This window comes from Poecile atricapillus, chromosome 30, assembly GCF_030490865.1.
Source record: "Poecile atricapillus isolate bPoeAtr1 chromosome 30, bPoeAtr1.hap1, whole genome shotgun sequence".
Classification (NCBI taxonomy): Eukaryota; Metazoa; Chordata; class Aves; order Passeriformes; family Paridae; genus Poecile; species Poecile atricapillus.
Genome location: NC_081278.1, coordinates 2,496,986 through 2,512,806, shown reverse-complemented (window position 1 = coordinate 2,512,806; position 15,821 = coordinate 2,496,986). Strand labels below are relative to the sequence as shown.

Below are 15,821 nucleotides of genomic sequence, written 5' to 3'. Positions count from 1 at the left end.
TTTGTTAAAGCATGGTGTGAACAGTGTCAAGATTCAGAATCTTGCACGAGAGATAGTCCTTGAATATGAAGGTGAATCAAGTATCACCCTTGAGCTGTATCATTTTGTTGATCATTTTGTGATGCAATTTCACCTGCATCACTTCTTTTAGTTAACTCAAAAGAAAGTATACCTTATCTCAGTGAAAACAGATTTTTGTATAATATCCAATTTTTCTGTGTTAAAACAGAATGAAGATGAGATGATGAATGTTATTCCAAATCATGCTCTATACAAAGAGGCAACATCTTAGTGTGATCTTATATCAATCTTAGTCACACCTGATTGTGAAGAGTTTGACTTTTATAATTTTAGATAGAGATTTATAACAACTTAGCTTTCAATTCAAGTAGCTTCAGCAGAAACTTTAGAGCAATTAGACAAATTAAGCTACTGGTCAAGTAAGCAACCTAGATCTATTTCTCTAGCTTTGAGTAGTTAGTTAACTAATGTTCAAAACTGAAGGTAGAGTGCTCTGTGGAACAGAGCAGCAGTTCTGTTGTTGGTGCATAAGGCATGAGTGAAGGAAAAATAACCCTTCTTGAAAAGTAATCAAAGAAAAGCTTTGGGTTGATTTTTTTTTTATTTTTTTTTAAAGAGAGGGGCAGATGTTGGAGTCTGAAATACAGACTGTGTGCCCTTGTTTTTAATATTTAGTTCTGTGATTCAGGAAAACACTGAATTTCATATAATATGAAATTCATGAGCATGTTTTCATGGTGATACATGAAAACAAATGTTAAAGTTAGATAGAAAAAGCTAAAAGTGTAGGTGTGTAGATTAAAAAGTTTCTTAAATCACTGGGTGAAAAAGTAGTTTAGAGAACAGGAGACAAGATGGAGGATTTAGGGTGTTGTCCCTTGTCCCTTCTTCTTTCTTCTTCATGTTCTTCTCCTAGAGGTTTTTGGGTAATAGTTAGTGATTGGATAGAAAATGCCACAGTGCATCACAGAGGTGATGGGTCATTGGGTCATTAAGAAAAATAATATACGTGCCTATTGTGAATTGGGTAAAAATAGGTATAAAGATAAAAGAACGTAGTTCGAGGCCATTTTGTGTATCAGACATGAAGTGTGCCACAAGGCCTTGTTTGTACCATCAGAAGAAAGAAATGCACCAAATTGCAAAGATTAACCTTGTAACCAGCCTGGAGAGACCTGTTAAGTTTTGTAAGGATCCTTCAATAAACACAAGAAACAAGATTCTAACCAGCTCGAGAGTTTACTTCGAATCATAAAGACTGAGATAAGTGAAACTCCCCAAGAGGGAGGATCCCAGAAGAATTCAGCCCAAAGAAGGCTGAGAAACTAGAGAAAAGTTGTATCCACAGAATTGAGCCTAAAGGAGGCAAAGAAAAGAAAGAGAAATTACAGTTTCCATCTCAACACTTAGGGATGCTGGAGGGTTTTGGGGCTTCAGAGTCCCTTCTCCCCTTATTCTCTGCTTTGGGGTGCAGGGGGTCCAAGGAGTCCCCCCTGCCCCTCTCCAGGCTGTTGAGGGTCCCGTGAATTGTGGTGCTCCCCCTCTCTGGGCTCCCCACTTTGGGGTCCTGGGGGACACAGGGCTCTGCTCCTCCAGGCTGCCTCTGCCAGCAGCGGCCACTAGGACCCCACAATGTCCCACCAAGGGGCATTTTGCATACAGCTTTGGAGTTCTTCATTCTTCAAACATCACCCACAAAAAAACCCAAACCGGGAACCCTCCAGGATATCAGGACCAATCCCCCCCTCCCCGGTCAGCTGTGGGATGCGGGGTGATGATCCCACGGGTGGGGGCTGTGAATTCAGGGAGTGCTGGACCTTGTGGTTCCTTCTCCTTTCCCTGATCCTCCTTTGTCTCTCCTCTTCCTCTTCCTCCTGCTCCACCTCTTCCTCCTTCTTCCACCTCCTCCCAAACACTACTCCCTTCTCCTACTTCCATCCCTTCTTGCTCTCCTTCATCCTTCCTCTTCCGTCCCTCCTCCTCCTCCCCCAGGAGCAGCGACACCCTCGGTGCCCCATTCCTGAACCCCTCACAGCCCACGGCAGGAGCGGGGATGGAGCCAGGACAGGTCGGGATGGGCAGCGCGGGGCTCTCCGCTGCTCCCACCCACTGGGGATGGAGGGAACCCGGCCCGGGGAAAAGGAGAGGGAAACTGGGAAAATTGGGGGCTGCAGATCCAACCTGGGGCTGGCTGGGGACCCTGGCTGGGGACTTCCAACCCTTGCGGCTCCTCTGGGGAGATGCGGGAGGGGAGAACACAGAGAGGGCTGGGGGATCCCAGGAGTGGCAGCACTGGCAGAGACTGGTTTGTACTGGGATCATCCTGGCAGTGGCTGAGATTGCACTGGCTGTGTACTGACATCATACTGGGATATCATACTGGGATCGTCCTGACAGTGAGTAGGAGCCTGCAGGGGGCAATTGAGACCAGGTTGTGAGGGACTGGGAATATGCCCTGCACTCCCCAGAACCCCAGTATTGCCCCCCATATGTCCCACAAGTCTCCCCCAAACCCTCCACGAACCCTGAGTGCTCCCTCAGCGCCCGTTCAGGACCCCCCAAAGCGTTCCCGGATCCCTGAATCCTCCCAACCCCACAGATGCTCCTTCCAGACACTGCTGGGAATTCATCTCCCATCATCCCAGAACACGGTTCCGCGCCCAAACCTCCTGCCATGCCCCCCGCCCTAAAGAGCCCAGTTAGAGCTCCCCAGGTTCCCCCCAAGTGCTCCCGAGCCGTATACATTCTCCCCGAGGACCTGCAGCCACGGCTCGGATGCAGAAGTGTTCTCCAAGTGCCTCCCCACACCGCCAAACGCGCCTTCCGAGCCACTTCCGGGACTACAGCTCCCGTCATGCCCCGCGACTCACCGGAACCCATTGGAGCTGCGTCTACAACTCCCGTGATTCTCCGGGGCCCCATTAAACCGTATTATACCGATGCCTACAACTCCCATCATGCCCCGCTGCCCAGCGATCCTCGTTACAGCCCCGCAAGTGCCTGCCAGGACCCCGGAGGGCCCCCAGATTCACGTCCCTGACCCCCAAGTTCTCCCCCGGACCCCAAATTGTCTCACAGAATCCCTAAGTGCCCCTCCAAGTGCCCACCCGGCTCCCCCAAGTGTCTTCCAGAACCCCTAAATTCTCTCTAAATTCCCTCCCCAGACCCAAAACTGCCCCAAATATTCCCCAGAAAAGTTTCCATGGGCCCCAACGTGGTCCCTTTTACCCTGTCTGTGAAAATGATAAAAAAAGATGATTAACGGACTAAAAATAGGACTAATTAGCATAAAGAGGGAGAAATAGTGGTCAATTAATTAATGAAGGGAATTGTAGTACTTAGGAGCAAAGACAAATAATGTTTTTAGTTGCTAAAAATGTATCAATTATTTTATATAAATATTAAAATTAGGTTTTAAAAATACAGAATAATATTATTATAAAAAATAAAATTTTATTTTTATTAATTTATTAGATTTATTGATAAAGAAAAATTGATAAATGTTTTCAATGTTTTGGGATGTCAGTCCCAGGTGGGCCATGTCAGACATGGTGAGGCTCAGGGTGAGGAGCAGCTTGTCCAAACGGGCAGCCCACAAGGGGCTCATTCTTCTCTGTGACCAGACCTCCTAAGGAGACATTCAGCATCAGGATCATTTGGGGAATGCTTCTGTCACCTCTTCTCTCAGCCAGAAAATAAAAAAATATGGCCTTGATTTAAATAAAATAAAAAACACAGTGGATTTTCAAATCTTCCTCCTTAAGAGAATTCCAAACTGACTCCAAGCAGCTGCACAAGCCTTGGACTTAAAGACAATGGAAGGAAGAGAAAGAGCCCCCGAGGCTTTCTGTATTTTAATGAACCCCGGGGTGGATTTGGGGCTGAGTTCAGGACCCTCAGGCACTGAGAGAAGGTTGAAGAAGCTGCTCAAGGAGTCAGAAGCAAAACTCCCAAGTCCCTTGGAGCATCCCTGGGCCCCACTGACTGCCGGCTCCTGGCACACTCAGCCATGGCATGGTCCAGTCTCATGCTGGGACACCTCGTGTACCAAAATTCTACCCTGGCAGGGACTTTTCTTTCTCCTCCCCTCCAGGCTGAACCTGCCAAGCTGCACTTTAGGGACATTTCCTTCTCTTGCCACTGCCAAGGAAAGCTGTGTCTCCTGCTGTTCACAGAGAAGGGCTGCTGGGGGATGTGGTGGTTGGAGGCTGCCTGGGGTACAGTGGCCATGAAATCATTGAGTTTTGAAATATTCTGTGAAAGAAGGAGGGGCATCAACAAAACTTCTACACTGGACTTAAGAAGAATGGACTTCAGCCAATTAAGGATACAGATTTGGGAGCACCAAATCAGATAATGATTTTTTTAAGGGAAACAGCCTTTTAAAACACAGGATTCCAGGAAGGATGGACACAGTTCAAGGAAAAAATCTTGAAGGAGCAGGAACAGCCTGTCCCTCTGTTACAAAAAATGAGCTAGCCAGGAAAATGACCGGCCTGGCTGGGCAGGGAGCTTTTGCAGGAACTCAAGGAAAAGATGAGGGTGCACCACCTTTGGACAGAGAAGTAGGCAACTCAGGAAATGTTTAAGGATGTCATTAGGTCATGCCTAAAGAAAGGTAGAGAAATGAAAGCTCAATTAGAGCTTAACTTGGCTGCTTCTGTGAAGGATAATAAATATGTGTTTATAAATACATTAATGGCAAAAGGAAGGCTACAGACAACCTCCATTCCTTATGGGGGTGGATGTGGTTACCAAAGATGAGGAAAAGGCTGAGGTACTTAACCCCTTCTTTGCCTCAAATTTCAACATCAAGACAGGTTTTCCTCAGGACAAGTGTTCTCCTGAGCTGGTAGGTGAGGACAGGGAGCACAACAGCCCCCTGTAATCCAGGAGGAAGCAGTCAGAGACCTGCTGAGCCACTCAGATGCTCACAGGTGGATGGGATTGGATGGGATCCATGCTAGGGGGATGAGGGAGCTGGTGGATGAGCTCCCCAAGCTGCTCTCCATCATTTCTCCTCATCAGTCCTGGCTCACTGGGGAGGTCCCAGAGGACTGGAGGGGCCAGTGTGAGCCCATCCCCAAGAAGGGCTGGCAGGAGGCTCTGGGGAACTCCAGGCCTGTCAGCCTGAGCTCAGTGCCTGGTGAGGTTTTGGAACAGATCCCCTTGAGTGCCATCACACGGCACCTCCAGGATGGCCCAGGGGTCAGACCCAGCCAGCGTGGCTTTAGGAGGGGCAGATCCTGCCTGACCAACCTGATCTCCTTTTACAACCAGCTGACCCACCTGGTGGGTGCAGGAAAGGCTCTGGATGCGTCTAGTTGGACTTCAGCAAGGCCTTGGACACGGAGAGCCACAGCATTCCCTGGAAAAGCTGCAGCCCACGGCTTGGACAGGAGCATTCTTTGCTGGCTTCAGAACTGGCTGGAGGCCAGGCCCAGAGAGTGGTGGGGATGGTGCTGCATCCAGCTGGTGTCCAGTCCCTGGTGGTGTCCCCAGGGATCTGTGCTGGGCCCAGTCCTGTTTAATATCTTCACTCAGGGTCTGGCTGAGGGGTCGAGTCCAGCACTCACAAACTGCAGATGACACCAAGCTGGCTGCGAGTGTGGATCTGCTGGAGGGCAGGACAAGGAGACACAGCCTTAAGCTGCACTAGGGCAGGTTTAGGCTGGGCAATAGGAAGGAGTTCTTCCCAGAAAGGCTGATTGGGAATTGGAATGGGCTGGCCAGGAAGAAGGTGGCAGAGTCACTGTCCCTCTCCAGTGGCACTTAGTGGCATGGTCTGGGTGACAGGGTGGTATGAGGGCATTGTTTGGGCTTGATGATCTCAAAGGTCTTTTCCAACCAATTGGATTCTGCCATTCCATGATGACTGGGACACTCTGGGGAAGCAAGGGGCCCTTGTGACACTGCAGGGCCTCACGGAACTGAGAGGACCACAGTGACCCTGTGCAGCCCCACAGAACCAGGGGTCCATTGTGGTGCTGTGGGGCCAAATGGAACCAATGGGCCTTTGTGACACTGCAGGACCTGGTGTGACCAGGGCTTCATGGTGACACTGCACATCCAAGGAGAACATTGTGGCACTCTGCACCACACAGTGGCCTCATGCAGCCAAGGGGCCAGGGTGACACTACGGTGACACTATGGGGCCTCAAGGAATCCAGAAGAACGCTGTGACACTGTGTGGCCTGGCTCTGAGCCAGAAACCAGTGGGTGGGACAGACCTTGCTGCTGAAGGGCATCACATTGCCAAAGCTGAAGTGCCCAGTATCAAGGAACAATCTGAGGTTATGGAAGTCCCATTGCCCACGTTCCAGTCCCTCATTTCAAACTGAAAGTGGAGCTCCACTTGTGATGCTGCTTTTTAATAATGAATGTAAAAATTCAACAAAATTCCCTTAGAAAGACCCCACGAAAGTTCACATTGTGAGAGCTCACTCGAGGCAGCCCCAACTCCTGCCCTGCTTCAGTCCCTGTCAAGCCCACTGTGCTTTCCAGCTGCTTTGCTCCTGCTCCCCCAAAATCACCATGAATTCCACTGAACCGAAACAAATCCAAGTCCTCTTGGGTCGCGACAAGGGTGGGAGAGATCACTCAGGGATCACCATCATGGGCACAACAGCCTGACATGGGGAAATTAATTGAATTTTGGACTGAGCAAATCAGAACAGGAGAATGAGGATTAAAATCAGTCTTGAGAAACACCTCCTCCTGCTCCTGAACTTTTCTGTTCGGGTCGCTGCTCACGGGGCACAGAGCGGGGCCCAGACGTGTCCCTCAAAACCTCCCTGGGAATCACCCCAGAGTCCTCAGCCTTCCTTGTGCCCATGCCCGGGGTCTCTTGTCCCTCCCAGCGGCTCCCGTGGCTCTCCCAGTTCGTCCCAGTCTCTACCAGTCCATCCCAGTCACTCCCAGCGCCCCTGCCTGTCCATCTCGACCCCTGCGTGGATTCGACGCCCATCAGCCAATCAGAGCGCGGCTCATGGATGACTCATCAGTTGCCAGGCGGATCCACAAAACCGAGTGCCCGCGCTGGACTCGGCCTCCCGGTGCCACCACAGTCCCGCCCAGAGGCCCCAGAGTCCCTCCCACTCCTTCTTAGCCCATTCCCAGTCCACTTCCAGTCTACTCCCAGTTCACTCTCACTTCACTCCCAGACATGCACTCCCATCTCTTTAAGTGCCACCCAAGTCCATTTCCAGTGCCTCTCAATGCCAAACCACTCCTCTCCTCTCTCTCCCAGTGCCCCCCCAGCTGATCCCAGTGTGTCCCCTCTCTCCCCCAGTGCCCGCAGCGTTTCCATCTCGCTGGTGCCCTTTAACTCCCAGCCCGGCCCCGGCCGGCTGCTCTGCTCCGGGATGGATTTCTACCCTGCCGAGATCCAGCTGAGCTGGTCCCAGGGCCAGCAGGAGCTCTCGGGGCATGTGGTGGCCACTGCCGTGACCCCAGCGGGGACTGGACCCAGCAGCTCCTGGTGCTGCTGGAAACCCACCCCCGGCAATGCGGGGTCAGCTCCCGCTGCCAGGCGGAGCACGTCAGCCTGGAGCACCCCCTGAGCCGGCACTGGGGCACGACCCGGCCCCCACAGCGCCGGGGGCAGCGGGGGAGGCACCGCGGGGGCTGGGAGGGGGATTGGGCTGTGCTGGGAGTAAGTGGGAGTGAGTTTGAGAGAGACTGGTTTAAACTGGGAAAGGGAGTCACGTGCCTAGAATGGCTGAGAAGGGGTTTGAAGGATGTTGGGGAGGGTGGGATGACGTTTTGGGGATCCTGGTGGAAACTGGGAGGGATTTTGGGAGTGCTGCGTGTAACTGGGAGGGATTTGAGTGAGCCTGGAGGGGCTGGAAGGAGACTGGGGCTGGAAAAACAAGGGTTCGGATGAAGTTCTTTGTGCTTGGAAGAGTCTGGGAGGAGTCTTGGTGAGTCCCAGTGGGACTGGGAGAGGGTCTGGGGGTCCTGGGGCAGTGGGGGGCAACTGGGAGGGGGCTGTGGGATCCTGAGAGGAACAGAAGGGGCTTTGGTGGATCCTGGGGAGGCTGGGAAGGGACTGGGAGGATGTTTCAGGGGGTCCTGAGTGGGCTGGGAGAAACTGGGAGGGTGCTTGGAGCGTCTGTGAGAGGTTTGGGGGGGGTCCTGACTCATGCAGACCCCCCAGAGATGCTGCTGGACCCCGGCCGCAGCAAGAAGCTGACGGGGATCGGGGGCTCCATACTGGGCTTTGTGTTTCTGGCGCTGAGGCTTGGCTTTTGCCTGCACAAGAAGGTTGGGGGGGGGTCCTGGGGACCGTGTCCCCCCTCCTTCGGTGTGTGTGTGCTTCCTCCAGGGCCCCCAGCCCGGTGTCACCCCCTTTCCTCTGCCCACAGAGCTTCTGAGCCGCCAGTGGCTGCAGCCGCTACCCCTGGCCTTGGACCCGGCTGGGAGCCCCCCACTCTGTCCCCGTGATGATTTTGGGGGGGGGGGTGTCCCCCAGCTCCGCTGTCACTTTGCCCCCGCCCCGCTGCTCCCAGTGTTCCCAATAAAGCTTCCCAGTTCTCTCTGGTCCCATTTATGGGGGGCAGTAGGGAAGGACTTGGGGAGACCCTGCAGGGGGGCTGTGATTTGGGGGCAGAACATGTGTCACCCCCATGTCACCCATCTCTGGGGGTCCTTGGGAGGCACCTGAAACCCAGCAAACCCCCAAAAATACCGGGATCCCTTGAGGCCGCCAGGGAAATTTGGGGAGGGAGCACGTGGAGAGCGCCCAGTCCAGGCCAAGAGCCCAGCGCTGCCCCAGCCCGACCTGCCCCGGCTCCATCCCAGCTCCTCCCACGGGATGCGACTTCGATGGGAAAAGGAGGGGACATGGGCGGGTGCTGGGCCCGGCTGGGGAGCAAAGCCAGGGATGGAGGAGGCCAGAGGAAGCAAAGGGAGAAGGGCTGGAGAGGAGGCATAAAGAAGGAAGAAGAGTGGGACTCATACCAACCCAATTAGGGGCAGGTCACAGGCCCCTCTTTTTCCCCACTCTTTTGCCCCATTCCAATCATCCCCCAAGTTCCCAGCCCTGTTGTCAGTGCTTGGGTCTGGGGGTTCCAGGCCCCTCCTCCTCAGTCTAGGGATCCCATCCCCCCTTTCACTCAATTCTGGCACCTCCTGGCAGCTCTTTCCTGGGAGGAATCCTCAAGTTTGGGGATTTTTAGGGTACAGCTTTGGAGGGGGACAGCTCTGTCTGGCTTTCCCCTCCCTGGTGTGGCCTCTCAGCTGCCCCTCACACTCTGGGTGTGCTGGGATTTCCCTCCTGGGGACAAGGACACCCTACCAGGAGCCTAATGCCCAGCTGGGGCTCCAGGGCAGGGAGTCCTTGAGCAGCTGCCCCAGAACCTCCACCAGGGGCTCCCAGCGCAGCCACAGCCGCTCGGCCTGGGCTCCCCAAAGCCCTCAGCAAGCCCCAAGTCCCTGCCAGGAACCCTCAACTCCCTCAGACCCAGCATCCCCCACAGCCCCTGCAAGTTCCCCCCATGGCAGTGGCCATGGCCATGTCCCCACATATCACTGGCCATGTCCCACCAGGTCCTCACCCATGGCTGTGTCCCCACCATGTTTACATCCCTGTCATTGGCCCCCACGTCTCCATCAGTGCCCGTGTCCCACCATGTCCCCATGAATGGCCAAATCCATGTCCATGTGTCCCCATGTCACTCTCCATGTCTATGTCCCTCAATGTCAATGTCCCTCAATGTCCCCACCCATGCCTTAGTTCACTGTCTTTATTTTTACCCCAATTTCAGGTGTTTTCAAAGGATGAAGAGAAATGAGAAGCAAATCAAGGCCAAAAGAAAAGGATTTCTGTGTCTGTGCTGGCTGAGGATTCCCATGCTTGGCGGGGAGGGAAGAACCTATTTTGGAGGGGTTTCCACCCCACTGTCTCCAAAATCTTCATCTTTGCCCCGATCCATCACCATTTGGCTGAGGAAAACAGCCTTGGGCAATAGGAAATCGAAACTGTGGAATCACTGAGGTTGGAAAAGACCTCCAAGACCATCCAGTATTCCTTGATACCACCAGAAGACAGGATTGAATGGAAAAGGTTTTCTGGGGTTGAAAAATCAATAAATCTGCTCTCCCCAAGGAATGCCCATTCTCAGTCAGTGTCCTGATGGATATTCCTGCCCCTGTGTTCATCCAGGTGCCAACAGAGAGCCAGGAAGATGTGGAGCCTCCCAGCCAGGTGTCTTCCCAACATGCATCACCAGGACCACGGATCACCAGGGCTCTGCCCAACGGGGGTCACTGGGGATCATCCAACGCTGATCCTCCCATGGGGAATGGAGCTGGAGCAGCACACAAAGTTCTTCCCACTCTTCCTGCAGGGCTCCCCTTAGTGGTGCCTCCATTGGTGTTGGGTCAAGTGAAAGCTCTGAGTGAAGCTCTTCTCACACTGGGGACACTCATAGTGGGGATGCACTGGTGTTTTCTCAGGTCAGAGCTCCACCCATAGCTCTTCCCACATCCCAAGCAGGTGTAGGGTCGTTCCCCTGTACGGATCACCTGGTCCCGGATCAGGGCCCAGCTTTCTCTGAAGCTCTTCCCACATTCCCCGCACTCATACGGCTTTCCCCCATTGTGGATCCTCTGGTGTTGCATCAGGTGGCCCTTCTGGCTCAGGCTCATCCCACATTCTCCACACTCATAGGGTTTTTCCCCAGTGTGAATCACCTGGTGCTGGATGAGCTCGGAGCTCTTTCTGAAACCCTTCCCACATTCCAAGCACTTGTGGCACTTCTTCCTGCCCTGAGCCTTCTCCCCCAGCTCTGAGCTCTGGCTGGATCTCTGGACACCTTCCTAGACCAGGGGGGCCATGGGGCAGGAGAGGAGCTTTAGAAATGCAAATCAACACCTCTGGGGCAAAGCATGGACAATGTACCAGGCTCTTCCTGCCTGGGGGAGGAATTGGGCTGATTCCCTCTGCCCCTCACCCCAAGCTCTGCCTGCTGGCAGGGAAAGAATTTGCATAGCTAAAGGCAGAGCCCATTGTGAGGATATTTGACTGCAGCAGAAATAGGTTAAGCTGCAAAGGAAAACAGCAAATGGAGAGTGTTGTGAAAATTTCACTATAAAAATAGAGGGAGAATCATCCCACTCCCCACCTTAACTCATGCTGTCACTTTCTATGTTATATTGGGTGAATTAGAGCACTGGGGTTTTTTTGCTACCACAAGTTCAGGGAAATCAGTTGGGAATCCAAGTATGTGCTGATTTAATTAGAGAAAAGCCAAAAATTGATGCAGCCCCAGCTGGAGGGATGACCCAAAAAGGGGAAAAGATGAACGGCCACCCGAACAAATCCTGCAACACCATGGACCAGCCCCTGGGAACCCTAAAAAATTCATATTAGGAGCCACAGAACTCATTTATCATTTCCATGGTGTAATTAGATTACAGGATGTCATCGCAATAATACCCAACCAGAAGGCACTAGCTCCTAACCTTTCAGAGCACCAATCCACTCAGATGAGGAACACATTTCACCATGGGATGGGGTCAGATTATCTTTCAGCAGGAAAAGGAGGCAGAGTTTGTGGAAAGTTAAATGACTCGAACTGCTGCTGGCAAATAGATCACAAAGGAAAAGTGGAGAAACAGATAACAAAGGATATAAGAAAGAAGCTCACATACTGGTCCAAATATGGAACAGATGGGAATGGAACACATCTCCACGTTTCCCTGGCAGTCCATAGATTAAACAAATGCTGTTTCTCCTCTTATGTTCTACAGCAACTCTCATCTTTTCACTGTGCCCGACCTTGCTGAGTGCAGCTCATTCAGCAGGTGAGCAAGGGGATGCAGGAAGCAGCCAGACCTCCTGAGCCAGAAACGGCTACAAAAGGACAGCGAATGAGGGCACTGAGAGCAATCCCAAAATCAAACACGCAGGAAGAAAAGACAGAGTCAATGAGTGAATCTGCTTGCAGATAGGGCCAGGGACTTGCACATACGGAAGCAATGGGAGAACAGTTTCAGAAAATGTTACTAGCTGACAAGGACCGCTGCTCAAAGTCCCGCTAGATTCCTGAACTTCCAGAAGAAAAAAGACTTAACAGAGCCATCAATATCAGAAGTTATAGAAAAGTGAGGTGTACATCTTAACCGGGACATGCAGGAGGCAGATCGGGAAGTCTGAACCTTCCAAGCACCTCCGCCAGTGGGGAAAGGGAGAGGGACATGCAGCCGGGAAAATTAGGATAAAAACGAGGCCGCGTCCTCCAGCAACCGGAGAGAGCGCATGGCAAATGCCCCATGGCCTCTCCCTTCGGGCAGCAATAAAGTCACTTTCACACCACTCCTCTGGCTCCTTTGGAGACACAAACCCTTGGCACCGGGAATTTTCCCGCCCAGCCCCGGGCACAGCGCAGCCACCTCCGGGCTACCGACACGAACCGGGACGAGCCAGCGCTGCTCCGGCACCGGCTCCTGCCGAGGCCCCAGCGGGAAGGAGACCGCGGGCAGCCGCCCCCGCAGCGCCCTCACGCCAGGGCCAACACGGGCCGGCCACGGCACAACCCACCCGCCAGAGCCCCCTGCCGCCCCCTCCCGGGCCCGCAGCGAGCCCCGAGCCCCCGCAGAACCGAGCGCAGCTCCCACCTGCGATGGCCGGGGCCGCCTCCGAGCTCCGCCGCCGCCTCACCGGGCTCCGGCCGCTGCTGCCGCCGCTCCCGGGCCCGCACAGACGCTCCGGCAATGGCGGCTCTCCTGCCCCACGGCCGCCCTGGGGGCGCCAGCGGGGCCGGGATTGGGCTCTGCCCAATCAGAGCGCGCCAGAACCACGAGTGACGGCAGCAGCAGCCAATCGTAGCCAGCGGCGGGCTCTGCACACGGCACAGCCCCGCCCCGCACTCTCAGGGCCCCCCGGGCTGTGTGAGGGGAAGGGCGGAGATGAGGAGCAGCCCTGGAACGGGCCCGGCCCGAGCTGCCATTGAGCTCCGGATACAAACAAAGTTCTCTGCAGCTCCCGGCCCGCCTTTCCCAGCCCTGGGTGTTCGGTGGCTCCGGCTCAGCGGGAAGCCCTGAGCCTCACTTCTCCCACCTCTAATTAGGAGCATCAGTGCCTTGCTGGGATTTTCCCCAAAAAGGGAAAACTGCCTCAAATCCCGGTGGATGAGTGGGGGAGGAGAGAGATTTCTGTCAGAAAACTCCAAAAACTCAGAGCAGGATCATGAGAAGTAAAGGAAGACCCTTAAAACCAGCTCCCCTCACCCCTCCCTTCTCCCAGCTGTGCCTCCTCCCCCGGCAGTGCAGGGACACAGGGAATGGGGCCATGGTCACTCTATCCCCCGGGGCTTTTCCCCCTGCTCAGGGACAGGAGTCGTTCCCCTGCTGCACCCTGGGCTCTCTCCCACTGGAGACTTCTCCAGGAACTTCTCCAAGCTGAGTCCATCCCATGAGGAACAGCCCCCTCACAGTGCTGCAGCGTGGGTCACTCTGCCATGGGGTCAGTCCTTCTGAAAAGAATAGGCAAGGAGACCAGCTCCTTTTTAATGCCTTTATTGAGGTCAGCTCTAGGTGGGGGAGCTTGACCACTGCCGTTCCCAATGGACAACCCAGAAAAGGAGGTGTTCAACTTTGCAACAAGGCAGAGATGGGGATTCCGTCTTCAGGAGAGTCTCTAGGAAGACACTGGACATTGTAAACCTAGGGTAGTCATGGATAGCAAGTGTTGTGTAGTTAAAACAACAAGGTCTGGAACATCAGTCAGTTGCTCAATGTTCTCCCTTGCTCCTCAGTGTAGTTTGGAGTCCAGTTTGTGCCATGGCTCGCTGATTCTAGGGGTCTTTAGATGTTAATCCCACTTCTCCTGGATGCTACCCCCCATGGGAGTTTGGCTCATCTACACACCGGGTGCTGTCATCGGTGCCATTGGGGGGTGCCGGGAGCAGCAGAGGCAATAGACAAGGCCAGGTGGCATTAACAAGGCTGGTACAACAATATTGGTATTTACCAAACATGACACAACATGAGGTATATTAACAAAGAAGGCCCCTTACAGTGACAACATTCTACTCTTCAAACTGTAAAACATCTTTGTGTACTGATCAGGAGGTTACAATTTATTCTTTACAATCCTGATGCTGAATGTCTCCTTAGGAGGTCTGGTCACAGAGAAGAATGAGCCCCTTTTGGGCTGCCCCTGTTTGGACAACCTGCTTCTCACCCTGAGCCTCAGCATGTCTGACATCGCCCACCTGGGACTGACATCCCAAAGCATTCTCAGACAGGGTAAAAGGGGCCACTTTGGGGTCCATGGAAACTTTTCTGGGGAACATTTGGGGCAATTTCAGGTCTGGGAAGGGAATTTAGAGAGCACCTGGGGGTCTAGAGGACATTTGGGGGAGCCGGGTGGGCAGATGGAGGAGCACATAAGGATTCTGTGGGACAATTCGGGATCAGGAGGAACACTTGGGGGTCCAGGGGAACACTTGGAAGTCAGGGAGGGGAATCTGGGGACCCTTCGGGGTCCGGGCAGGCACTTGGGGGGCTGTACCGGGGCTCCATGGGGCGCGGGGGATGATGGGAGCTGTAGGCGCACTTACAATACAGATTAAAGGTGCCGCAGAGCATCACGGGAGTTGTAGGCGCGGCTCCAAAATCCCACAAAATACTTCATGTCTCCTCAAAATCCCTCAAAATTTAAATAAAATCCCACAAAATTTCTTAAATCTTCTCAAAACCCTATCAATTCCAGAAACATCCCACAAAATCTCCACAAATTTCTACAAAATCTGAGAAAAATCCCTCAAAATTCTTCAAGTCTTTTCAAAATCCCACAAAATCCCAGAAAATTCCACAACATTCCAAAAGAATCCTAAAAAATTCCAGAAAAATCCCACATAATTCCCTAAATCTTGTAAAGACCCTACCAAATTCCAAAAACATCCCAAAAAATCTCCTTCAATTTCTACACAATCTAAGAAAAATCCCTCAAAATTTTAGAAGCATCCCAAAAAATTACAGAAAAAATCCCACAAAATTCCCTAAATTGTCTACAAACCCCACCAAATTTCAGAAGCATCCACAAAATCATTATAAATGTCCATGAAATCTAAGAAGAATCCCTCAAAACTCTTCATGTCTCCTCAAAAACCTTCAAAATTCCACAAAAATCCTACAAAATTCCACAAAAATCCAGAAACATCCCCAAAAATTCCCTAAATCTCCTCAAAACCTTACCATATTTCAGAAAAATCCCACAAAATCATTACTAATTTCCACACAATCTAGAAAAATACCTCAAAATTCTTCATGTCTCCTCAAAATCCTTCAAAATTCTAGAAAAATCCCACAAAATTCCAGAAACATCCCACAAAATCTACACAAAATTCCACAAAATCTAAGAAAAATTCCTTAAAATTCTTCAAGTCTCCTCAAAATCCCACCAAATTCCACAAAAATTCACAAAATTCCAGAAACATCCCACAAAATTCCCAGATCTTCTCAATCCCTACCAAATTCCAGAAACATCTCACAAAATCATTACAAATTTCAACACAATCTAAGAAAAATCCCTCAAAATTTTTCATGTCTCCTCGAATTTTTCAAAATTCCACAAAAATCCCACAGAAGTCAAGAAAAATCCCACAAAATTCCACAAAAATCCCATGGATTTACAGAAACATCCCACAAAATTCACCAAAATCTTCTCAAAACTCTCCCAAATTCCAGAAACATCCCACAAAATCTCCACAAAATTCCACAAAATCTAAGAAAAATCCCTCAAAATTCTTCAAGTCTCCTCAAAATCCCACAAAATTCCCTAAAAATCCACA

The 15,821-nt window shown here is 52.1% G+C and overlaps 1 protein-coding gene and 1 long non-coding RNA gene across 2 annotated transcripts; one reads left to right on the top strand and one right to left on the bottom strand.

The window, feature by feature from the left end:
* Window positions 1-1,299: 1,299 nt before the first annotated feature.
* LOC131589909 (uncharacterized) lies at window positions 1,300-2,858 on the bottom strand. Its single transcript, XR_009279878.1, has 3 exons — window positions 2,780-2,858; window positions 2,203-2,429; window positions 1,300-1,377 (listed from the first exon to the last, which is right to left on the bottom strand). It is a non-coding gene; the product is annotated as an uncharacterized LOC131589909 (long non-coding RNA).
* A 3,312-nt stretch (window positions 2,859-6,170) lies between these two features.
* On the top strand, window positions 6,171-8,396 carry LOC131589810 (class II histocompatibility antigen, B-L beta chain-like). Its single transcript, XM_058859588.1, is given in 6 exon segments — window positions 6,171-6,240; window positions 6,903-7,050; window positions 7,313-7,467; window positions 7,470-7,595; window positions 8,180-8,286; window positions 8,388-8,396. Coding segments are annotated over 6 exon segments (615 nt in total).
* Window positions 8,397-15,821: the final 7,425 nt, after the last annotated feature.